This window comes from Piliocolobus tephrosceles, chromosome 8 (assembly GCF_002776525.5).
Source record: "Piliocolobus tephrosceles isolate RC106 chromosome 8, ASM277652v3, whole genome shotgun sequence".
In the NCBI taxonomy this organism is placed as follows: domain Eukaryota; kingdom Metazoa; phylum Chordata; class Mammalia; order Primates; family Cercopithecidae; genus Piliocolobus; species Piliocolobus tephrosceles.
This window is the reverse complement of record NC_045441.1, coordinates 145,308,308-145,333,944: the sequence shown is the minus strand read 5'-3', so window position 1 is coordinate 145,333,944 and position 25,637 is coordinate 145,308,308. Positions and strand designations below refer to the sequence as shown.

The 25,637-nt window shown below is 52.2% G+C and overlaps 2 protein-coding genes across 3 annotated transcripts in view; one reads left to right on the top strand and one right to left on the bottom strand.

Moving 5' to 3' along the window:
* MNX1 (motor neuron and pancreas homeobox 1) overlaps window positions 1-2,516 on the top strand; it is a 6,349-nt gene extending 3,833 nt beyond the window's left edge. The window contains exons 3-4 of the mRNA XM_026447025.1: window positions 748-908; window positions 1,496-2,516. Of these exons, the coding sequence (XP_026302810.1) occupies window positions 748-908; window positions 1,496-1,849 (515 nt within the window). The 3' untranslated portion in view covers window positions 1,850-2,516. The remainder of the gene's footprint in view (window positions 1-747; window positions 909-1,495) is intronic.
* Window positions 2,517-21,571: 19,055 nt separating this feature from the next.
* The window catches only part of NOM1 (nucleolar protein with MIF4G domain 1), a 36,279-nt gene continuing 32,213 nt past the window's right edge, over window positions 21,572-25,637 (bottom strand). For both annotated transcript variants that reach the window (XM_023225396.2, XM_023225397.2), the window contains exon 12: window positions 21,572-25,020. The gene's annotated coding sequence lies outside the window, so the exon portion shown is untranslated. The remainder of the gene's footprint in view (window positions 25,021-25,637) is intronic.

Below are 25,637 nucleotides of genomic sequence, written 5' to 3'. Positions count from 1 at the left end.
TCCTTCCTTCCTTCCTTCCTTCCTTCCTTCCTTCCTTCCTTCCTTCCTTCTTCCCTCCCTCCCTCCCTCCCTCCTTCCCTCCCTCCCTTCCTTCCTTCCTTTTCTTTTTCTCCTCCTCCTTTTCTGTCTTAAGGAGGCAGTGGAAGGAGACCTGGAACTGCAGGACCAGCTCTTCCCAGAGGGGTTTGGATCTGAGCCTGAATCTCTAGGAAGGCGCAGTGAGGAGCGGGGGAGAGATTTGGTTCTCACCACTCACTGCTCCTTTATTTTATTTTATTATTTTTTATTTTTTGAGAGATGGGGTCTTGCTGTGTCACCCAGGGTACAGGGCAGGGGTGCAGTCTAGCTCACTGCAGCCTTGAACTCCTGGGCTTCCTGGAACCTCCCATCTTGGCCCCCAACTGGCCTCACTTCTCCTCTTGCCTCTGGGTCAATCCACTGGTGCCAAAGCCGGCTCATGTGGAGAGGATGCCTCCTGCGATGGACCCTGTTTAGCACGGACACTCAGATGTCTCCCAGACAAAAAATAAAATTGGTCTCATGAACCCCAAACCACCCATTTCCACTTGGTGGTCCTGAGTCCTCATTCCTTGGGGAGTGAGCACTGATAGTGAGGGAACAGCCCCGCCCTCCGCAGGGCCAGGCCTTCGGCACTGGGGCCTTGAGGGCAGTGGGACCAGCAGCCACGGGAGGGGCTGGGGCGAGGACCGGAGCCGGCTGTGGGCCTCACTGCCCTTTGGTCCCCAGCCCAGGCGCAGTCGAACCTCCTGGGGAAGTGCCGCCGGCCGCGCACCGCCTTCACCAGCCAGCAGCTGCTGGAGCTGGAGCATCAGTTCAAGCTCAACAAGTACCTGTCGCGGCCCAAGCGCTTCGAGGTGGCCACCTCGCTCATGCTCACCGAGACCCAGGTGCGCGCCCTCCCCGCCCCCGACACATCCCGGCCTCCCAGGGGACACTGTTACCTCTGCACTCGCGACCCACGGGCAGTCTGGGGCAGCTGGCGCTGCGCCTCGACAGTTAAGACGGCGGGTGCACGGGTTCATCTAAGGAGCCCAGAGCGCCGATTCAGTAGCTTCGGGTGGGGCCCAAGAGTCAGCACTTAACCACCCCCCCTTTCATTCTGAAGAAGGTGATCCCCAGGCCGCATTCGAGAAATGTTGTTCCAGAAAGAGATGAGGGAACATCCTGAGATTTACCGCGACGTAGCCTCCGCAGACGGAGGGCGCGGGTAGAAAAGTCCCCGGACCGGGTCGTTGGGGACACAGTCCTAGCTCCCACGGAGCTCAAGCCCAGCTCTGGGGTTTGCTGCTGAGTGGTGGGCTGGGGGGAGGAGGAAGCTGCAAGCCCCCTCCCCATTCCACTTCTAAGTCGTCTCACCCTGAGGCCATTCCGGGGCCGACCCGCTGGGGCCCGGGCGCGCGCGGCCGGGGGACTCCGGGGACAGGAAGCCCTGGGGTGGCGGTGGCCGGTGTCTCACGCCCGCTTATGCCCGCAGGTGAAGATTTGGTTCCAGAACCGGCGGATGAAATGGAAACGCAGCAAAAAGGCCAAAGAGCAGGCGGCGCAGGAAGCGGAGAAACAGAAGGGCGGCGGCGGGGGCGCGGGGAAGGGCGGAGCGGAGGAGCCGGGCGCGGAGGAGCTGCTGGGGCCGCCCGCGCCCGGGGACAAGGGCAGCGGACGCCGCCGGCGGGACTTGAGGGACAGTGACCCCGAGGAGGACGAGGACGAGGACGACGAGGACCATTTCCCCTACAGCAATGGCGCCAGCACCCACGCCGCCTCCTCCGACTGCTCCTCGGAGGACGACTCGCCGCCCCCGCGGCCGGGCCACCAGCCCGCGCCCCAGTAGGAGCCCCGGGGCCCAGCAGGTGTGGCTCGCAAGGAGCGCCCCGGCCGGCGGCTTCTCCCGGAGGCTCCGGCGCCCGCACCCACCCGGCCCGGCCCCGAGAGCCAGCTCGGCAGCCGCCCCGTGGACCCCTCGCCGAGGCCGGGGTTGGAGGGATTCGGCCGCGGCCTCCGGTCCTGGGCACTTACTTCCCTTTTAAGCCAGGGCGCCTCACCTGCTCTTGGAGAAACAGCGAGAGAGCGACCCCGGGGGCTGCAACGTGATGGTTCTTTTAAAATTAATTTTGGTTGGTGTTGGGGGAGGTGCGAGTGCCTGTGAGAAGAACCGACCCCGCCACCTCCGCAAGGGGAGGCCTCGGTCTCCCCTTTCCCAGCGTCCGAGAAGGCGGAAACCCACAGTGTTATCTGACTTCTGAAACTTGAAACCGCCTCTGGAGGGGCCATTCTGCAGAGTATTTGGAAAAAGAAAAAGGGTTTATGCTTACGTCTCTGGGGTCGGGGGACTGTGTCACGAGCGTTCAAACTGCTGGAAATCTCAAAACTGTACTGTCTTTATTTTTGTATATTGTATTTATATATAAAAAGAAACGTCTACGTATGCATGCTAAATTATTATTTAGCTTCTCCCATCGCCCACGATGGAATGTAAAATAAATTGGTTTTGTACTGGATCAGCGTACACGCGTTTTTGGGGGTTATGCCCGCGGCTCTACCATTTGCTTGTAGAAATGATGGGGAGGGTGTCTACTCGGCGGTTGGCAGCTGAGGGTGAAAATCGGAGTCTCAAGTGGGTGTCAGGACCACCTCCGCGCCTGCTGGGGAGTCGCAGTGTGAAGTGTTGGCAAAAAAACCCGTGGTCAGGTGTCAGCGCATGCCGGGCTGCCTGGCGCACACCTGCCCCAGGACGCGTGCCCCTCAGAAGCGGAGCTGTGGACTCTATTTATTTTCCTTTTTCCTTGCGGGCTCTCGCTTCGTTGGCGCTCCAGAAGTGGAAATACGCCATTTGGACGTTTCAGAAAATAAGCTTCAAACGACTAAGCGTTAGTAGTGTCTACGAGTCCCTGCGACCTCAGGCGCTACTTAGGCACATTTCCCGGAACGCGCCGAATTGCCCGGTGCTTCTGTCTCGCCTCGACCCCGGCCCTCTCTGTTGGCAGAACCTTCCTTGGCTGGCCAGGATCGGTCTTCTTGGCTCTGTGCAAACACGTCTGCAAGGACAGCAGCGGACTGCAGCAGCGCTCCACACCGCGGCTGCAGCTGCTCCGGGTTAATCAGCCTCTGCAGCGCGCTCCATCAATCACCGCGGCCAGGCCCAGCGCCATGTGCTCCACACATGCAGGCTTAGCCCGCGCTATCGCCCGCTCTGGAGCGCAGGCCCGCGGCCCACCCAGCCCGGCGCGCCTCCCGGCCCCCTTCCCCCATCGCCGACCTAGTGGCCTCTCCTGGCCCCGGAGGAGACGGGCGACGGGGACGCCGCTCCTGTCTCCTCTCCCGGGCCTTCCTCCTTCCTTCTGTTTGTCACTTTCTCAGCAGCACCTGCGTGTGCCCTTCTCCTCCCTCCTCCCCTCCCCTCCTCCCAGCTGATAAAATGAGTTCAGAAGGGCCTGGCGTTTCATTTGGGTGATTACCGCGGGGCGAGCGAGCCACTCCTCTGCCTCAGGGCGCGGGGAGATTAATATCCTCTCTGGCAACTCATTATCACCCCGGGCCCCTTCCATAAAATCAACCTCAACCAAGGCCGGGGCGCGGCTGCTGGGAGTCCAGGCAGAAGCAGCTGCTGGGCGCTGGCGCAGGGGCTGGGCCTCCGCCGCCTGGGGTCCAAAGGTGTTTGGGGGAACTGGTAGAGGGTTTGCCGCCGGGGGAAGAGGCAGAGTGCCCAGAGGAGGAGGGTGGGAAACCCAGAGGGAAGGGGGGAAGACAGATGCTTTTCTTTTCTTTGTTTTTGGTTTTTAAAGATCTGCAATCTGTATATTTCTTTTTAATTTCCAACACATTGGTGAGATTCAGTCTGCAACAGTCTCTCCCCGGGCTGGCCCCACATCTGGGGATTATTTTCCCCTCGGGCTCAGCCAGCCCAGCCTCAGCGCCCCCAACAACACTGGGCAGCCAGGGAAGAGTGGGGGCTCCGCCCGGAGCTGGGGTGCCCCAGGCCTCTGCGGAGGGTGTGTCCCTCTACCCCCAGGGGACAGGCGCTTCCTCTGGGACGCGGGGCAAGAGCGACATCAAAGGAAGACGCTGTTAATAGCGCCGCCCCTCCCCCGTCCTCCAGCAGAGCCAGGCCCCGGACCTGCGCCGGCCCCTGCGCCTCCAGCAGGCCGCTCAATCTCCGCGGAATTTATCTCGCTAATAAATTTAATGATCAATTCGTTCTTGTCACAGTAGCTCTTCCCCAAATCAATTATAGCAAATTTAAATATAATCACTGGCTCGTCCTCATCCACTCCGGGCACGGTGAACAATTCATTCTGCCTAATGAACGGTCTCGAGGACCCGCTCTGCCCGCCTTGCGGGCGCGCGCCCCACCCCTGGGCGCCGCGCTCGGGGTCGCTGACTCGGCTCGGCCTGGGGCGGTGGTCCCTTGGGGCCCAGGCCTCCAACCGCACCTGAGCCGCCAGCTGACCCCCGCATGGGGGAGAAAGTCTTTGCAGCCCTCAAGAATCGGGTTCTCAGCACCTGGAGCCAGGTCTACGCAGGGGGACCCCGGAGGGAGCTGAGGTGGTGTTTTCAGACAGGCCCAGGCTTCCCCCACGGCTCATTTCTGCTGTCCCAGAGGCCTGCGGCGCTCACTGCCTTTAAGAGAAGAGAAGGTACGCAGGGGGGAACACCGCGGCGGCCGTCACTGCGACCCGGGGCGCTGGGTCCCCATGGAGGGGACCCACCCAAAGCTGACCCTGTCCCCTGGAACCCCAGACTGGCCTCCCTCTCCTACCGAGGCCCCCACCTCTTGGCCACCGTTTTCCTCGCTCCAATGTGGGTTCTCCTCCGTTCTTAGAAAGGGGCGCCTTGCTGTGGGTGAATTCTGCAGGGCGTGCAAACTCATGTGGAGGAAGCCTTTTTTGTGACTGGAGAAAACACTTCACACACGCCCCCCAGAGGGAGGCCCAGGGGACCCCTTTCCAGCCCCTCCTGGAGCTCCGTTTCATCCCTGGTGTCAGGGAGTAAAGAAACAGCTCCAGGGGAAAGGAGGTGGACCTGTCCTTTCGCCGATCCGGTGACTTTCCTTCTTTGATACAGAACGCAAGGCAACCAAAGCAAAAATAGACAAATGGGACCGCATCAAACTGAAAAATGTACGCGCCACAAAGGACGATTAACAAGAGTGAAAGGCAACCTGGGAACGGGAGACATCATCTGCCAAATGCGAATCGGAATGGGTTAATCTCCAGAGTATGTGACTCTCACCGCTCTACAACAAAACCAAAATGGGCAAATGACTGGAATAGACATGACTCCAAATAAAATTTTGAAATGACAACACACATATGAAAAGATGCTCTGGGAGGCCGAGACGGGCGGATCATGAGGTCAGGAGATCGAGACCATCCTGGCTAACACGGTGAAACTCCGTCTCTACTAAAAATACAAAAAACTATCTGGGCGAGGTGGTGGGCGCCTGTAGTCCCAGCTACTCCGGAGGCTGAGGCAGGAGAATGGCGTGAACCCGGGAGGCGGAGCTTGCAGTGAGCTGAGATCCGGCCACTGCACTTCAGCCCAGGAGACACAGCAAGACTCTGTCTCAAAAAAAAAAAAAAAGAAAGAAAGAAAGAAAAGATGCTCAACACCACTAACCATCAGGGAAATGTAAGTCAGAGCCACAGATCCACCTCACACCTGTTAAGATGGCCAATATAAAACAAACAAAAAGCATAGAAAATAACAAGTGATGGTGAGGATGTGGAGAAGTTGGAGCTGTGGTCAGAATGTAACATGTCATAGCCATTATGTAAAATAATACAGAATTTCCCTCAAAATATTAAAAATCAGGCTGGGCGCAGTGGCTCACGCCTGTAATCCCAGCGCTTTAGGAGGCCAAGGCGGGTGGATCATGAGGTCAGGAGTTCAAGACCAGCCTGGCCAAGATGGTGAACCCCGTTTCCACTAAAAATACAAAAAATTAGCCGGGTGTGGTGGCAGGCGCCTGTAGCACCAGCTACTTGGGAGGCTGGGGCAGGGAAGTGCTTGAACCCTGGAGGCAGAGGTTGGAGTGAGCTGAGAACGTGCCATTGCACTCCAGCCTGGGCGACAGGGCAAGACTCCCAAGACTCAATCTCAAAAAATTTAATAAATAAAATAAAATTACCATATGATCCAGCAGTCTCAGTTCTGGGTATATATCCAAAAGAATTGGAAAAAAAAAAAAAAAAAGATCTCAAAGAGACATTTGCACACCCAAGTTCATTGCAACGCTCTTCACAATTGCCAAGAGGTGGACGCAGCCTACATGTCCATCAACAGAGAAATGGATGAGGAAAATGTGGTACACACATAGGGCGCCGGAGCGCTGTTCAGGCTTTAAAAAGAAGAAAATCCTGTAAGGTGCTACAACACCCATGAACTCTGAGGACTTTATGCCTAGTGAAATGCCCACTAACAAAAGACAAACACTAAGCCCTGTGTGGGGGCACCCTCCTGCCGTCCCAGCTACTGAGGAGCCGAGGCAGAAGGATGGCTGGAGCCCAGGGGCTCCAGGATGCAGTGACCTTTGATGGCACCACTGCACTCCAGCCTGGGCCACAGTGTGAGACCCTATCTCTAAAAAAAAAATAAAATAAAAATAAATAGTAATAAATAAGCAAGCAAATAAAAAGACAAATGCTGCAAGATCGTATGAAATATCAGTTTAGATGAGTCAGACTCAGAGAGTAGAATGGTGGTTGCTAGTGTGCTTCGGAGGTGGGTACTGGGGAGTCGGTGTTTCTTGGGGACAGAGTTTCAGTTTGGGAAGATGAGAGAGTTCTAGCATCTGTTGCATAATGCATATAGTTAACCCTCCGGTACTAACACGTGAATGGTCACAATGATTGTAAAAATAGTTTTGTTGTTTTTTCTTCCTTCTTTTTCCTCTTCTCTGCCGTTCTCCCTCCCCTCGCCTCCGACCCCAGCCCCTCCTTGCTGAGCTGCTCCGGAGGGGCGCCCGGGCGGTTCCTCAGCACCTCTCAGGTTTCTGGGTTAACTGCCCTGCGGCCACCCCCTCTGTGCAGGGCAGCGCTGAGTGCGCCCCAGGCTTGGAGGGGGCTGCCAGGCGACGGGGAGGGGAGTGTGGCGCGGAGGGGCGCTGGGACCCGCGTGGGGCGCGGCGGCAACGCGGGCGCCCCCCCAGCCCCCCGGTGTCAAAGTCCTGCGGAGCGCTGTCTCCCTCCATAAAACTAATCCCATCGGAGGTGTGACCTGCACCAGGAATGCCGCGGCGTTCCCGACCACAAGGGCAAATATGTTTTTCAGATTGGGTTTTTATGGTGGGATTAAAGTTTATTTTCCATAATAGGGCACCTAATAAAAGTCCTAAAGCCGGCCGGGCCTCCAGCTGGTGGCCTGGTTTCACACTTTCACTTCGTAAATCACTTTACGACGCGCCAGGTGTGTCTCAAGCTGGACCCGACGGGAACGGGCGGCGGCCGCGGGTTTGTCCAGCGCGGGGGTCCCCGGGTTCGCGCCCCCCCGGCTCCGCCCCCGCGCGCCCCGCTCCGCCCCCCAGGCTCCCCCACCCGGGCCGCAGGGGACCCTCGGGGAGGAGGCGGGCCCAGCCGAGGCTTCCTGAGGACCCCCCGGCCCCGGGCCCGCCCCCCGGCCCCGCGCCGACCCTACATTCCGCCCGCGCACCTGGCGCCCCTCCCCGTGTACACACCGTGCGGACAATGCGCGCCCCGGGCCGGACAAAGGTGCCCCCGAGGCGGCGAGCGAGGCGGGGCGCGGTTTACCCAGCTGGGGGCAGGAACAAAGGCGCGGCCTTATCGCCCGCGGGCCGGGGCGGGCCGGGGTCAGGCCGGGGGCCGCGGGCGGGGCCTCTCCAGCCCGGGACGGGGTCGGGGGCGCCGCGCAGACCTGGACTGGGGGTTTGCTGGGTGGGCTCAGGACGCGGTGACCCAGGGGCTCGGCCCGGGGCGTTTCACCCCCGACCGCCGCCCTGAGGATGTCCGGGTCCGGAGGAAACTGCTGAAGTGGGCGCTGGAAGCGAAAGAACAGGGACTCTCGGAGCCTGGAACGGGTGTTTGAGCTTCAGGCTAGAAGTGAACCCGTTTTTTAAAAAAACTATTGATATGTAATATTTTAGATATTTTATTACTCAGAGAACGTGGAAGAAACAGCCTGTTTTTATGACAAAGGCTGTAGTTTCGTATCTGCCTTTTGTTAACATTGCAGTTCACCTTCCCGCTTAGCAGCCTTTCTGCCAAGCAAAAAATGTCCTCTTCTATGGTGATATTAAAAAGAAAGAAAGAAAGAAAAGAAAGAAGGAAGGAAAGAAAGGAGAGAAAAAAAGAGAAAAGAACTTTAAAAAATAAAAGCGTAAGGATCAGTTCCCGGGAAGGGACTTTGTGAGGAGCATGAGAGCGCCCAGCGTCTTTTCTAGAAAGCTCGGACAGGCCAGGCACCTGAGAGGAGGCTCCGGCCGGTTAAGCCTCAGGCTTAGCTGGCTCCTGCGAACTGCGTCTGTCAATGTCCCTGCTTTAGGCAGGGCCGCACCCAGGAGGCTGAGGGTTCTGGCTTTTCCGAGCAGGGGGCCATCCCTGTAATAGGAAACTTGCAGTGTTTCTTTAATAGCAGATAACTCTGTAAAGGAAATGCAAGTTGCAGGGGGTGGTTCCTAATAGCTTTAGCTTTACTACATCTTATTATCTCTTCCTTAAAATTTTAATTTTTCTTTTCTTTTTTTTTTTTTTTTTTTTTTTTGAGTCTGGCTCTGTCGCCCAGGCTGGAGTGCAGTGGAGCGATCTCGGCTCACTGTAATCTCCGCCTCCCGGGTTCCCGCCATTCTCCTGCCTCAGCCTCCCGAGTAGCTGGGACTACAGGCGCCGCCACCTCGCCCGGCTAGTTTTTTGTATTTTTAGTAGAGACGGAGTTTCACCGTGTTAACCAGGATGGTCTCGATCTCCTGACCTCGTGATCCGCCCGCCTCGGCCTCCCAAAATGCTGGGATTACAGGCGTGAGCCACCGCGCCCGGCCTTAAATTTTAATTTTTGTGGGCACATAGTAGGTATATAGATGTGTGGGGTACATGAGATGTTTTGACATGAGAAGCAACAGGTAGTAATTACTTCATGGAGAATGGTGCACCCATCCCCTCCAGCATTTATTCTTTGTGTTACAAACAATCCAATTAGACTTAGTTATTTTTAAATGTACAGTTAAATTATTATTGACTATTGTCACCCTGCTGTGCTATCAAATACTAGGTCTTATTCATTCTTTCTATTTTTTTGTCCCCATTAACCCTCCCTACCTACCCGGCAATGTCACCCCACCGGCCCAGCACCACTCCCCTTCCCAGCGGCTGGTAACCAGCTTCTACCCTCTATCTCCATGAGTGCTATGGTTTTGAGTTTTAGATCCCACAAATGAGTGAGGACATGCGATGCAAATTGTGTTTTTTCTTCAGTCTGCAATATGTATGTATTACCTTTTACTACCTGGTCCATTTATTCTCATGATTAATTTATTCCAGGTCTTTAGATGCACACATGTCATCAGATTAAGCACAGGCTGACCTCGTTTGATTGTGCTTTTTACTTTTTTGCACTTCACAGAGATTTCATTTTTTACAAATTGATGACTCGTGGCAACCCTGCACAAGGTAAATTTGTCGGCACTGTTTTTCCAACAGCCTGTGCTCACTTCATGTCTGTGTCACATTTGGGAATTCTTGCAATTACCAAGAATTCTCACAAGTATCAAATTGTTTCATTGTTATTGTACCTGTTATGTGATCTATGATCAGTGACCTTTGATGTCATTATTGTTTTGAGGTCCCACAAACCTTGCCCTATAAAATGGTGAACTTAATCGATAAATGTGTGTCCTGATTGCCCCACCAACTGGCTATCCTCTGTCTCTCTCCCACTCCTGGGGCCTCTCCATTCCCTGATTATTACAACAATATTGAAATCAGGCCATGTAATAACCCTGCAATGTCCCCTAAGTGTTCAAGTGAAAGGAAGAGTCACACATCTCTTACTTTCAATCAAAACCTAGAAATGATTAAGCTTAGTGAGGAAGGCATGTTGAAAGCTGAGATAGGCTGAAAGCTAGGCCTGTTGTGTCAGTTAGCCAAGTTGTGAATGCAAAGGAAAAGTTGTTGAAGGAAATTAAAAGTGCTACTCCAGTAAACATCCAAATAGTAAGACAGAAACAGCCTTATTGCTGATACGGAGAGAGGTTTAATGCTCTAAATAGGAGATTAAACCAGCCACAACATACCCTAAGTCACAGCCTAATCCAGAGCCAGGCCCTAACTCCAAGGGCCTTCTGGGAGGGTTGAGAGGTGAGGAAGCTGCAGAAGAAGAGCTGGAAGCTGGCAGAGGTTGGTTCGTAAGGTTGAAGGAAAGAAGCCATCTACATAACATAAAAGTGCAAGGTGAAGCAGCAAGTGCCGATGGAGAAGCTGCTGCAAGTTCTCCAGTAGATCCAGCTAAGGTATTTGATGATGGTGACTTCATACACAGGTTTTCAGTGCCGACAAAACAGCCTTCTGTTGGAAGAAGATGCCATCTAAGACTTTCATAGCTGGAGAGGAGAAGTCAGTGTCTGACTTCAAAGCCTCAAAGGACAGGCTGACTCTCTTGTGAGGGGCCAGTGCAGCTGGTGACCTTAAGTTGAAGCTCATTTAACATTCTGAAAATCCTAGGGCCCTTAAGAATGATGCTAAATCTACTCTGCCCGTGCTCTGTAAATGGCCCAACAAAGCCTGGATGGCAGCACATCTGTGTACAGCATGGTTCACTGAAGAGTTTAAGCCCAAGTTGAGACCTACTGCTAAGAAAAAAGGCTCCTTTCAAAATATTACTGTTCATTGACAATGCACCTGGTCACCCAAGAGCTCTGATGGAGATGTACAAGGAAGTTAATGTTGTTTTCATGTCTTCTAACACAGACAAGAAACATGCATTCTGCAGTGCATGGATCAAGAAGTAAATCTGATTTTCAAGTGTTCTTATTTGAGAAATACATTTTGTGAGGCTACAGATGCCCTAGATAGTGATTCCTCTGATGAATCTGGGTAAAGTAAATTGAAAACCTCCCGGAAAGGATTCACCATCCTAGATGCCATTATGAACATTCATGATTCATGGGAGGAGGTCAAAATATCACAATAGGAGTTTGGAAGAAGCTGATTCCAACTCTCATGGATGACTTTGAGGGGTTCAAGACTTCAGTGGAGGAAGTGACTGCAGATGTGGTGGAAACAGCAAGAGAACTAGAACTAGACATGGATCCTGAAGATTGGACTGAGTCGCTGCAATCTCAGGATAACACATGAACCGATGAGGAGTGGCTTCTTAGGGATGAGCAAAGAAAGTGGTTTATTGAGCTGGAATCTACTCTTGGTAAAGATGCTATGAACATTGTGGAAATGACAATAAAGGATTTAGAATATTCCATAAATTTGAGGGTTGGAGAAGATTGACTCCAATGTTGAAGGAAGTTCTACTGTGGGTAAAATGCTATCAAACAACACTGCATGCTACAGAGAAATCTGGCGTGAAAGGAAGAGTCAATCAATGTGACAAACTTCATTGTCGTCTTATTTTAGGAAATTACAGCCAGGCATGGTGACTCATGCCTATAATCCCAGCACATTGGAAGGCTGAGGTGAGAGGATTGCTTGAGCCCAGGAGTTCGAGACCAGCCTGGGCAACATATGGAGAGCCCTCTACCAAAAAATTAGCTGGGCGTGGTGGTGCATACTTGTAATCCTAGCTACTCTGGAGGCTGAGGCCAGAGGATTGCTGAAGCCCAGGAGTTCAAGGCTACAGTGAGCTGTGATTGTGGTGCTGCTCTCCAGCCTGGGCAACAGAGTGAAACCCTTTACCTAACAAAGGAAAAAAGAAGGGAGAGGAAGGGAAGGGAAAGGAAGGGGAGGGGAGGGGAGGGGAGGGGAGGGGGAGGGGGGAAGGAGGGAGGGAGATGCATTGCCACAGCCACCCCAACCTTCAGCAACTACCATCTTGATCAGTCAGTAGACATCCACATCGAGGCAAGACTACCAGCAAAAACATTGCAGCTTGCTAAAGGGCCATGACGCTTAGCATTTTTTAGCAATAAAGTGTTTTTCAATTTTAGTGACAGGGTCTTGCTTTGTCACCAAGGCTGGAGTGCGGTGGTGTGATCATGGCTCTCTATAACCTTGAGCTCCTGGGCTCAAGCGATCCTCCTGCCTCAGCCTCTCAAGTAACTGGGACCACAGGCACATGCCACCACACTCGGCTAATTTTTTAAAATTTTGCAGAGACTGGGTCTCACGATGTTGCCCAGGCTGGTGTTGAACTCATGGACCCAAGTGATCCTCCTGCCTTGGCCTCCCAGAGTACTGGGATTACAGGCATGAGCCACTGCATCCATCTAGTCCTTTTTTTTTTATTGTGGTAAAATATACATAACAGCATTTATCGTTCTAACCATTTGTAAGTGTACAGTTGAGTGGTGTTAGATACACTTGAAATGCGATGTAGCCATCACCACTAGCTACACCTCAAACTTCTTCATCATCTCCACACAAACCGTACACCCATTAACCATGACGTCCCCTGCCCCTGCACCAAGCCCCTGGTCATCTCCATTTATGAATCTGCCTATTCCAGATATGTTTTTTTTTTTTTCTTTTTTTGAGACATGGTCTGGCTCTATTGCCCAGGCTGGAGTACAGTGATGCAATGACGACACACTGCAGCCTCAACCTCCCAGGCTCAAGAAATCCTCCTGCCTCAGCCTCCCGATTAGCTGGGACTACAGATGCATGCCACCATGCCCAGCTAATTTTTTTTGTATTTTTTGTAGAGATGGAGTTTTGCCGTGTTGCCCAGGCTGGTCTCAAACTCCTAAGCTCAAGCGATGCACCCGCCTCGGCCCACGAAGTGCTGGAATTGCTGGTGTAAGCCACGGTGCCTGTGGCCAGTTTTTGGTTCTTTTTTTCACTCCCCACAGTATCCAGTATAGAGATGGTGCTGTGCCAGTCCCCCTTCCAAAGAGGTCCCCTGGCCAGATATGTCACTTTGAAAATAAAACCAATGCATCAATGCATCAAAACATAAGCAAGTCCTTTTATGCATTTAAAGCCAGAAACACGGCCGAACACGGTGGATCATGCCTGTAATCCCAGAACTTTGGAAGGCCAAGGTGGGTGGATCATCTGAAGTCAGGAGTTCAAGACCAGCCTGGCTAACATGGTGAAACCCCATCTTTACTAAAAATACAAAAAAATTAGCTAGGCATGGTGGTGCACACCTGTAGTCCCAGCTACGTGGGAGGCTGAGGCAGGAGAATGGCTTGAACCGGGAGGCAGAGGTTGCAGTGAGCTGAGATCGCACCACTGCACTCCAGCCTGGGCAACAAGAGCGAAACTCTGTCTCAATAAATAAATAAATAAATAAAAACCAGAAACACAGGCTGATTTCATCTCACAGAAATCTTCCTTTTGTTTTCACAGGTAAAGAAGGCACAGGCACCCCCACCTCCTGCAGTCTAGGCAGCTTCCAAAATTGCCTGTAAATATCCTGAGAGCTTTCCAGGAAGCCAGAGGGAGCCCTGGACCTCTTTGAATCTCTGGCTGCCGGTGGACTGGCAGGTTACTCCCATGTCCCGGCTCCTGCCTGCAGGTGCCTCCAGAGATGCTGCCCGTCCGTGGCACCCCCAGGGCCCCACACCTCAAGATTTCTGCGGCCTTCTCCCTTCTATCTTCGTACACAAGGTAATTTGCTTTTAATGACCGCCGGTGTTTTCTTTCCCAGTTCTATTTGAGCAGATAATGTATCTGAGGCCTCCGCAACAGGGTTAAACCACTGTGACCTTCATAATCAGAGCACAGAAACAAATTCTATTTACTCATCAATGTGGCTGTGTCTCCAGTGTGCAGCTGCCTCCTAATCACAGATGGTGTGATAATATTTTGCTTTTATCAGACCTCTCACTCACGGGTGACAAAGTGCTTTATTATCCCATTAGGCAGGGAGCGCCTCAGCTTGGCAAGGTGTTCCCACTGCGACTTCAATGGCACTTTGGGCTCCGGGCCCTGGGAAGCTCTCCGGGGTGGCAGGCTTGAGGGCACAGAGCTCCTGCCATCCGTGTGCAGAGTCGCTTCCCTCAGAGCCCCCAAGGCCGTAGGAACTAGAGGACATCGATTTGAGGGAAGCAGGGGAGGAAGAGAGCAGCTCCGAGGTGCTCCCCAGTGTCCTGGCCCTACTCCTGGACTTCCCTGAGTCTGACCACGTGCCAGCCTGCAGCCACCAGGACCCAGCTCCCGCCATACCCAGATGCTCTGCTTTGGCCGTGGAATCTGCTCGGGCAGCCAGAGCTCATTCGCCACTGTGTCTCTCCTGACTCCTCAGCACCAGTGGCTGTTTCTGCTGCTCCAGGTGCTTCCCAAGCACTCAGCTTGGAAGCCAGTGGGTCCTGGAGGCCACGGCACTCGCCTGTCTCCACGGGAAGATGAGGGTCCCTGCAGGTCTTGGGGCAGAACAGCTGCTCCAGCTGCCCCTAGGGAGCTGCAGCAACTCCAATTCGTCCAGGCCCTGACTAGAAACCCTGGAGTGAAAGACGGCAAAGCAAAAATCCCACTCTCTTCTGATGCCTCATACGTGATGCCTCAGAGTTCGGAGGAAGACCAGACCCATCCAGAATCTTCTGGCGGAACAGCCTTCTGGCCCTCTGTGTGAGCTATTTTTATTTATTTATTTATTTATTCATTTATTTATTTATTAGAATGGAGTCTCACTCTGTCTCCCAGGCTGGAGTGCAGCGGCGTGATCTCGGCCCACTGCAACCTCCACCTTCTGGGTTCAAGCGATTCTCCTGCCTCAGCCTCCCCAGTAGCTGGGATTACAGGCATGTGCCACCATGCCCGGCTAATTTTTGTATTTTTAGTAGAGACGGGGGTTTCACCATGTTGGCCAGGCTGGTCTTGAACTCCTGACCTCAAGTTATCCACCTGCCTTGGCCTCCCAAATCCCCTTGGGATTATAGGCGTGAACCACCTCACCTGGCCCTCATGTGAACTATTTTAACGGTGTCAACGTGCAGGAAAAAAGGAACACTCGTTCCTTCACGCACACGGGGTGGAGGAACAGTTCTGGAAGTCCATCTTGTATGATAGACCCAGTGTCTCTCAGCTCTGCGTTGAGTGCTGCGTGGGTGCGGCAGGACAGCTGGGCCAGCGCAGCACGTTCCCGCAAGCTCCCCAGCCCGCACTCCGCTGCCTGGGTGTGAGGCTCGAACACCACCAGAACTTGATTTATCAGTGTTATTTCCACCCTTACTAAAGTAGGAAACCAGACTCCGTCAGCCCTATTAAGTCTGATTCAGAAAACAGAGGGCCTTTAAAACCCTTTGTCCCTTGAAGTCAGAAAGGGCGAGAGTGCTGGCGATCTGAGGGTTGCTCCGGCTGGCTTGGAATCGGACTGACTTGCATTTCCTTCACTAATCAGAATTTTGAAGGCAAGGATCAAATAAATCTCAAATAATCACCTCGCATTTCTGATGAGTTCAATGAGTGTGTTTTATGGCCTGGTTGTCTGAGCTTGCTTTTCCACATGCAGCGAGTGCCGGACAGATTTCCCAGGAGGTCTAGGTTTGTCGTGCTTTGTTTTTGCATCCTGCCTGATAATTAGACCTTTGCACACATCTGTTTCGGATTGAGTCTTCCTGGGAAACAGAGATTTGGCCAAGGCTGGGCAAAATTAAGTAATAATTATAGTAGTAATAGTAATAGAAACAGTAACAGCCTCCGTTTGGTGGAGGGTGGCTGCCAGGTGCCTGCCGTGCGGTGCTGGGTTCTGAGATGTCAGGCTGGTCCTCAGAGCCTCGGGTCTTGTCTTGTCCTTTGCAAGCCTTGCTTGACTTTCTATTTCAGTTTTTTTGTTTGTTTGTTTAGAATAAAGACACAGGGTCTCACTCTGTCGCCCAGACTGGAATGCAGTCGTATGATCATAGCTCCCTGCAGCCTCAAACTCCTGGGCTCCAGGGATCCTCCATCTCAGCCTCCTGAGTTGCTAGGACTACAGGTGCATGCCAACGTGTCTGGCTAATCTTTTTAATTTTTGTATGGATGCGGGGTGGGTCTCACTTTGTTGCCCAGGCTGATCTCAATCTCCTAGTTTTAAGCAGTCCTCCCACGCTAGCCTCCCAAAGTGATGGGATTACAGGCGTGAGCCACCATGCCCAGCCAATAAAAAAGAAGCTTGCTTTACTTTCAATGAGGATACGTCTCCTGGAGACAGCACAGATGTCCTGGATCATCCATCAGCTTTGAAGAATTACAAAATATGTCATCCCAGCACTTCGGGACGCTGAGGCAGGTGGATCATGAGGTCAAGAGATCGAGACCATCCTGACCAACATGGTGAAACCCCATCTCTACCAAAAATACAAAAAATAGCTGGGTGTGGTGGCAGGCACCTGTAATCCCAGCTACTCGGGAGGCTGAGGCAGGAGAATCACTTGAACCCAGGAGGTGGAGGTTGCAGTGAGCTGAGATTGCTCCACTGCACCCTACCCGGGGAAAAAGGAAAAACCCAATTTAAAAAAAAAAAAAAAAAAAAAAAAAAGAATTACAAAATAGATATTATTGTGGATGCTTGCAACAATATTCACGGCAGAGTGGGGAATGAAAAGAAGAATGGATTCAGAGATCCTCCTACGCGCACTTCCGCGGGTAGAGACCCAGGCTGCTCAATAAACAGGCACCCGTTCTGTCTAGATGAGAACCAACCCAATGACAGGCACAGTCCTACGTCCTTCCAGGGACACAAAACCCGTCATATCTCATAAAATCCCAGGATTGGAGAGCTAGAAGTGCCCTTACTCTTATCAATGTGAGGTTGCTGGCAAACCGAGCGGGCCTCCTGTCCTCTAACCAAGGTGAAAATATGGGGGAAAAGGAAAAGCTGATGACAGAGACAGGCACTGTGACTGGGTCACGGCACCAGCCGGCCACCGTTGGTGTGGCCCCGAGGCCCTGAGGTGTCACCAGTGCAGTGTCTCCTGTCTCCGCACTTATCCACAGATTTCACTCCAGCCCGCGACAGCTGGCCGGCCGCCTGCCCTGTGCCTTTCCGTCAGCATGAAAGATCAGTGGTAAGAACAGAATCCTTGTCAGGGGCCCACCCTGAGGCCCAGAGCGTGAGGCTGCCATTCTGTGGGCTCACAGGCCTGCCTGAACAATGAGAGAGGAAGGAAACGGTGGCGTCACGGGCCACAGCAGCTCAGAGCGGGAGCTGATGGTCAGGAGGAGGCTGGACAGGTCCAGGGAGCGTGGACCCTTCTAACCCTGGTGACTGACGGGACTGGCAGAGGGGCTGTCACTGGCTGCCAGGGGACGGCACGAGTGATGCTTAACCTTTCTACTTGCTTTTTAACTAGCACAGGGACAAGGTAACAAAATAGGACAGGTGGTGTCATAAGAAACGACCCCACACCTGGCCATGGGGCCACAGCATAGCTGGAGTGGAGCTTCAAGGTGGTGCAGTCGGCATTAGAGGCCTGCAAGCCACCCCTGGGCCTTCCCGCCGCCTGCACCCGCCCCCCCCACGACAGGCACACAGTGCCACCAGCCTGGGAGGACAAGGGCCCAGGAAGCCTGAGGAGCCCTGCTCACCGCGCAGCCCAGGCCAGCGCCGTCTCCCCGCGGGCACTGCCCGGGCCGCATCCTCTGCGCTTGCTACAGTGGATGAGGAGCCCTCGAGTGTCACAGATGAGGAGGTCGGAGCATCGCTTTTCACCAAGCTCGCGGACCCAGGCCCTCCGGGACTACGTCAGTGGCCTACAGATGAGCAGAGTGATCTCTGCGGGGGACAGAGGGAGAGGGGCACCGGAAGTCTTATTTTTAATGAAGAATGACGGGACTGGAAGCTGGTCGAGAGGTGCTGTGGGGCCGGGGAGGACACTGTGGGGCTGGGGAGGACACTGTGGGGCTGGGGAGGAGCCTGTCCCAGGCTGCAGGCTGAGGCTACCAGGTGAAGCATCACCATGTCTGTACTCAAACAATCCCATCAGAACATGTGTGGGTATAAATGGGTCCCTACGTAACTGTATATACTTGTGTACTGAAAAACCACAGGAAAAGCAAACATGGCCAAATGTTAACTGGCAAACATAATACTAATATAAGGGGAAGAATTTGCCCTCTTTCTTTGGAAACACTTCTGACAACATGAAATGAATAATCCATTCTCAATCATTTTCTTGTTTTTTTGAGACAGAGTTTTGCTCGTTGCCCAGGCTGAAGTGCAGTGGCGCAACCTTGGCTCACTGCAACCTCTGCCTCCCAGGTTCAAACGATTCTCCTGTCTCAGCCTCCCAAGTAGCCAGGATTAGAGGTGTGAGCCACCGCGCCCAGCCCATTCTCAATGATTTTCTATAGAAAATACCTTAAAAGCTGGTCTTGATCGTTTTTCCTTCCACCCGAGTTGAAGCTGCCCGGGCGTGGGCTGGAGACTTGGCTCTGCTTGGTGAAGCCCAGGCTCATCAGGCCTCACCTTACATCAGTGTGAGCCCCAGGTGGCAGCAGCCCTGGTGGCCCTGGGTGCGCGAGGGATTGATGGCTCCTTCCCCAGAGCAGGAGGGAGGGAAACACCGCGGTGGACACGGTCCGTCGTGCTTGGAAAGGTCAGCCCTTGCTGGGGAGAATGGGGAGGGGGCCACGGAAGGCCGGGGCCAGGCATCCTCATCTGAACACGTCAAGGTCAGCACTGGTTAGCTCTGGCGCCCGAGCTCGCCTGGCCTGTGGGACACACAGGCCATTGTTTCCCCAAACACACGGCCCCCGAGCTCTGAACTCCCCCTGCATCCTAGGACATGTTAAACTGGCCCTGTTCCCTTTCATCATCTTACCACGCAAACATCATTTTTCATCATTGTCCAGCTCTATTCAAGATAAGTGTCACCTTCTGGTGAACTCGGCCTCTGTGCAGCCACGCCCCCCACCAGCTTCATCAGTGCAGCCTGTGATGCAACAGTTAAGGCTGAGAACAAGAAAAACTCCCTATTCCCTGGCCAGTGGTACTGTCACTAGAAAATCTAAGTTTTATAGCACCTTGATACACTCCACACACAAGCATCCACACGGACATGCGGAGTCCTCCAGGCTCAGGGAGGTACAGCGCGGCCCTCCAGAAGCCCACACACTTCAGTTCATGTTCAGTCTCTCCGCGATGGCAGCTCCCTGCTGTAGAACCGCCTTCCCTGGGAGGTGACTGAGTTGACTCTAGATGCTTCCACGGCTGGTCTGTGGCTGCTTTCACAGGGCCTCTCTCCACCCGCCAGACTCACCCGCTGCACTGTTCTGGGGCCCCTTCCTCTCATACCTCGTTTTCCTCAAGGGACGCCACATTCTGTTGGATCCCTAGGCTGCCACCTAGAGAGCTGGTGTCTGTCCCCCAGCTCTGATTCCACAGGTGCCACTAGCCCCAGAAAACGCAACGAGCCTCAGGTTCAAATCCTCTTTCTCTGAAATCTATGATCCTCAGCCCCCTTCTCAGAGACGTTCCAAGCCTCCACTGCCACCTCCACCCCCTCATTTAAAGGCACCACATTCTGGTTGGGCACAGTGGCTCACACCTGTAATCCCAGCACTTTGGGAGGCTGAGGCGGTGGATCACTTGAGACCAGGAGTTCGAGACCAGCCTGACCAATAGGGTGAAACTCCGTCTCTACTAAAAATACAAAAATTAGCCTGGCGTGGTGGTGCGTGCCTGTAATCCCAGCTACTCGGGAGGCTGAGGCAGAAGAATTGCTTGAACCCGGGAGGCAGAGGTGGCAGTGAGCAGAGATTGCGCCACTCCATTCCAGCCTGGGCCACAGAGCAAGACTCCGTCCCAATAAAAATAAATAAATAAATAAATAAAATAATATAATACAAAAAACAATAATACAAAATAATAATAAAATAGAATTTCCACTCTTATTTGTGGAAAAGCAAGCTCATACAACCAGGATGTAAAACACTCATTTAACTCTGATCAGAAATGCAAGGTGATTATTTGAGATTTATTTTATCTTTGCCCTCAAACTTCTGATTAGTGAAGTCAATCCAGTCCCAACAATAAAATAAAATAATAATACAATAAACATTCCGATGAGCGTTCATTAGAAGCGTCTCTTGAAATCTCTATTCTCAGGCTGCCACCTTGGCCTGGGTGCTTCCCTCCTGGCCTGGGAGGTCCAAGAGCCACCGAACTGACCTCTTGTCACCAACATTCCCAAGTGCCGGCCCAGCCACCATCTCTGTCCAGCAGTGTTTTGACAACACAGTTTTGATTATGTAAACTCTTTGATGGCTGCCTTCTGTTGAGAAGAGGACTTCACTCCTCACTCCTTCACCGTCAGGTCTCAAGTTCATCTCCTGCCTCCGAGGTGCTTTATCGTGAGGCCACTGGAGGCGCCATCCCAGGCGATCCGCACAGAGGTCAGCTTTGCCCAGCGTGTGCCCTCAACTCCTCCCAGAAGAGCCAGTCCCGATGACCCCGCCGCTGGAAAAGCCTTTCCCTATTGCTCTGTCTCTGCTCCAGCAGGAGGAGCCTGAGTTCTGCACACTTGCACTGTGGGGCTTCTCAACTCTTCAGGCAGGGCGTCTACACACCTGTTCAGAGCTTCACTCCATGGTGGCCCTGAGTGGGTTCCCAGTCAAATAAACCAATCCCCACTCCTATTTGGGTCCTCCTTAAAAGAGGCCTTGAGCTGATGTAACTCAGAGGCCGCACCCACACATTCACTGCACAACAGTTTTTTCTTTTTTTTTTTTTTGAGACGGAGTCTCGCTCTGTCACCCAGGCTGGAGTGCAGTGGTGTGATCTTGGCTCACTGCAAGCTCCGCCTCCTGGGTTCCAGGGATTCTTGTGCCTCAGCCTCCCAAATAGCTGGGACCACAGGCAGGTGCCACCACGCCCGGCTAATTTTTTGTATTTTCAGTAGAGACGGGGTTTCACTGTGTTAGCCAGGATGACCTCAAGCTCCTGACCTCGTGGTCCACCTGCTTCGGCCTCCGAAAATGCTGGGATTACAGGCATGAGCCACCGTGCCCGGCCTGCACAACATTTATTACAGTCAAAAGTGAATTACAGAAAGGGTGAGACTCCAGAGAAAGATGTCAGCTGAATCCTGACACACAGCTAACACTGTAGCTCAACCCACAGAAATCTTTCTGCCATGAAAGCTCTCTTTTTGATGTTGTTCCTCCTAACAGGACTTGACAATAAAGATGGGGCAACCCGAGCAAAAGTGAAGCAAAAGAAAATTGGCTGGGCGTGGTGGCTCACGCCTGTAATCCTAGCACTTTGGGAGGCCGAGGTGGGCAGATCACCTGAGGTCACGAGTTTGAGACCAGCCCAGGCAACATGGTGAAACCCCATCTCTACTAAAAATATAAAACTTAACCCAGTGATAGTGGCAGGCACCTGTAGTCCCAACTACTCAGGAGGCTCAGGCAGGAGAATCTCTTGAACCCAGGAGACAGAGGTTGTGTGAACCAAGATTGCTCCATTGTACTCCAGCCTGGGTGACACAGAGAGACTCTGTCTCAAAAAAAAAAAAAAAAAAAAGGAAGAAAGAAAGAAAGAAAAAAAAAATCATTCCAGAAGCTTCCTGGTGAACTAGAATATCAACCAGGGCACTGCATAACCCCAGTGTCATGCTCTGGCCACCTGTCGGCATTCAGTGCAGAAGGCAGAGCCGCTCTCATTATCGCCGCAGAGGCATTTGGCAGGGCAGTGAGACATGATGACAGACACTGGGTCTCCAGGGCAACTTGCAGGACAATTTGCTGGATGGGATGCTCCAGCCGCTGGGCCTGGACTGGCTGGGAGAATCTGCCCGTCAAGTGAGGCCCCGCCCCCCAATGCCTCTCCAGGTAGCTGGTGCAGCCCACACCTGCCACAGAGGGGCCCTGCATGCCTACAACCATGGGCCAGGCATGGAGATGGTGGGCAGGTCTGTCTCACCTTCCAGATGTGCCTATGCAGCTAACGTGCAGCCCTCACCACATCTGGAGCTCTCCGGTGACGGGGTCCGAGTACGTCGTGGTCGTCTCCAGCAGCAGATGCAGGAGCAGCAGGGATGTGGGAAGGAGGCACCGCACCCGGGAGCCCCATCTGCTGCTCCCACACCAGGGCCCTGCCATCGTGCAGATGCAGCCTCTCTGCTCTGCCCACCCAGCTGCCACCGATGGACCTGTATCCAGCCTTCTCCTGGCCCTCCGCCCCAGGGCTCCTGCTCACAGCCTTCACACCATGCCTCCCTACCTGGGACCCGGCTGCACAGCTGCTTCCTACACCCCAATCCAGAGGGGGCGTCTGACCAGCTTTATGAGACCCCGGCCCCTCTGGGTGCCACTATTCAAATGATCTATCTTAACAAAAAAAATTTTTAAGACAAAATTAAACAAGAGAACAGTGAACATTAAAACCAGTATATTAACAAGAAGAATATGTAAATATAATACAAAAACCAGTATAACTGCTATTCTTTAGGACTGAGGTTCTCAGAGCGCTTCACCCCACTTAATCTCAGCAAAGCCCCTCTGAAATGGGCAGAAGTGGTAGACAGCTGGGCCGGGCTGTGGGAAACACCCGTTCTGGACAGTGAGGTCCCCATGAGCCAGCCTTGATCAGCGGCACCTGACACAGAAGGGCTCTGGTTGTTACTCACGTGTAAGTAAAACCGTAACAAGCCACGCAGCCACTTCCATTGGTAATAAACCACATTCCCAAAGCTGTGGCACAACAGAGGAACTCATCTGGCTTATTGTGAAACAGGAATATTTGGAATTTAAAAGCCTAGTTGTTCTGGATCGTGTCAGAAGGAAACATTTTCACAGGAAGCACGCAGTAAAATATCATAAATATAACAGATTGTTAAAGATTGTTAAAGATAATTTACAAATTTATGAATAAGGCTAGAGGGGGACCCAAATGAAATACAAACAGAAACAACGCCCTCTGCATTTCAGAGAAGGGGAAAAATGAAACTTGGAACAGTCCGTGCTTTCCCTCCATGTCCAGCGCCAGGACATAAGGAGCTACAAACACATGTTGAAGTAATCATGCTGATTTTTCCCAGTTGTATGGTTTTGGCAATTCTAAAACTACTTTCTGCATATTACAGGACTGAGCAAATAAGTACATGTGTTTATCATGCTGAAAGACAGGTTTCTTAAACCTGGGAAAGGCTAGCCACAGCCCTAAATGCTGCATGAGAATGGGGGTGGTCTGCAAGAATTTGGTTTTTAATACATAGAGGAACATGTGTGCAGATGTATTATATATGATACACACAGTTTATATGTGCAGATGTATTTCTTACATATGATAGTGTATATGTGCAGGTATATTATATGATTCAGTTTATATGTACAGATGTATATGATACACACAGTTTATATGTACATATGTATTATATATGATACACACACAGTCTGTATGTGTAGATGTATTATATATGATACACAGTTTCCTTCCCAGCTCTAGTCCACCGAAGGGCCCTAGAAGCTATGGCACCCCAGAAACAACTGGCACACCTAAAATCCATTTCTTGGTTTTTAAATACCATTCTCTATTCAAAGGGAACAGAGCTCTTGGAGAAATGACTCTTTCCAGGTAAGGGCAGAGAGAGTGCAGGGTGAGCCTTAGAAAATCTAGTGCCAGAAAATAAGGAAATGCTGAACAACATTGGGGACATGTGAGAGGGCTAGAGGAGCCAGCCTGAAGGCCCTCCCACTGGCCAAATTGGGGGCAATTTGAGCATAAAAATACTTGTAGGAAGAGGCCAGGAAGATGACAGAATAGGAGGTTCCAGCCCTCATGCCCACACAGAAACACAGAGAGGTTCTAGCACCCCGCAGGGCAAAGCGAGCACACTGAAGAGGCTAAGAAGGTTCACTTTACCTGTGCCAGTCCTCCTCCAATGAAGCCCCCTGGGCCTGTGGTTTCTCTCACAGGGAAACTGAGCACTAAGTGAGCACCAGCTTCCCCAACCTTACAGGATGCTGCCCGGTAGCCCACCTGTGTCTCTCCCCAGAACACTGAGGAATCAGCATGGCTGAGTCATCTGGGTACTGCTAGAAGGGAAGGACATGCCCAGCAAACAACAACCAGCCAGGGATCCCACTAACCAGCCAACACTCCACCAGGAGGCCCGACTGGGAACCCACAGAACGACTTGCCTGTGGGCCCCCCAACCAACTGATCCCTGCCCCCAGCACCCCACGTACCCCTCAGCGTATGGTGTCTCATGCACCCTCCTCCCAAACAGTACACAGATCTCAACAGCAGATGCACATCTGAGCATCTAGCTTGACTCTGCTCCACTGGGAGAAGGTGCCCAACCTTGAATTCTTCAGTGCACTACACTAGGGGAAATGGAAGGTGTTCAGCATAGAACTGGCTTTGGAGGACTGACAGAAGCTTACAACCTAAGACATCTCTCCCTAAGAGGGAACAACAGGAGTAGAGTGGGTGCATCTACAGAAAAGATCTGAGAGACCTCTCAAATCCTTAGCTAGGATAACTGATGAAGGTCTTTCTCTCCCAAGGTCAGTCAACAAAGACTAGGGGAGAGCGCAGCATGGTGGCTTACACCTGTAATCCCAGCACTTTGGGAGGCTGAGGTGGGAGGATCACTTGAGGCCAGGAGTTTGAGACCACCCTGGGCAACATAGTGAGATCCCATCTCTTAAAAAAATAAAACATTAAACATTTTTAAATAAGAAACAATTATGTAAGACTAAAGGAGGTGACTGCTTCTTCAAATGTGAGGATAGCAGTGCAAGTCTTCAAAAATATATATATACAAAGAATCAAGGAAATATGACACCTTTAAAGCAACAAAATAAAGCTCCAATAGTTGACCCTGAAGAAATGAGGACTTACTGGTCAGGCTCAGTGGCTCATGGTAATCCCAGTACTTCGGGAGGCCGAGGCGGGCAGATCACGAGGTCAGGAGTTTGACGCTAGCCCGACCAACATGGTGAAACTCTGTCTCTACAAAAAATACAAAAATTAGCCGGGCGTGGTGGTGCATGCCTGTAATATACCAGCTACTGTCAAAAAAAAGAAAAAAGAAAAAGGGGACTTACAAACTCTCTGACAAAGGATTCAAAAATAATCATCTTTAATTTTTTTTTTTTTTTTTTTGGTAGAGACGAATCTCACTATGTTGCCTAGGCTGGTTTCAAACTCCTGGCCTCAAGCAATCCTCCTGCCTTGGCCTCCCAAAGTGCTGGGATTACAAGTACAAGCCACCATGCCTGGCTGAAAGTAATCATCTTAAAGAAGCTCAGTGACCTTCAAGAGAACACAGATAGACAACTAAATGAAATCCAGGAAAACGATACGTGAACAAAATGCAAAGTTATAAAGAGGTAGAGACTATAAAAGAGGACCAAACAGAAATTCTGGAGCTGAAGAATACAATGTCTGACCTGAAAAATTCAATAGAGAGCTTCAATAGCAGACATGATAAAGTGGAAAAAGTAATTAATGAACTCGGCCAGGGGTGGTGGCTCATGCCTATAATCTCAGCACTTTGGGGGGCCAAGGTGGGAGGATCACTTGATTTCAGAAATTTGAGACCAGCCTGGGCAACACGGCAAAACCCT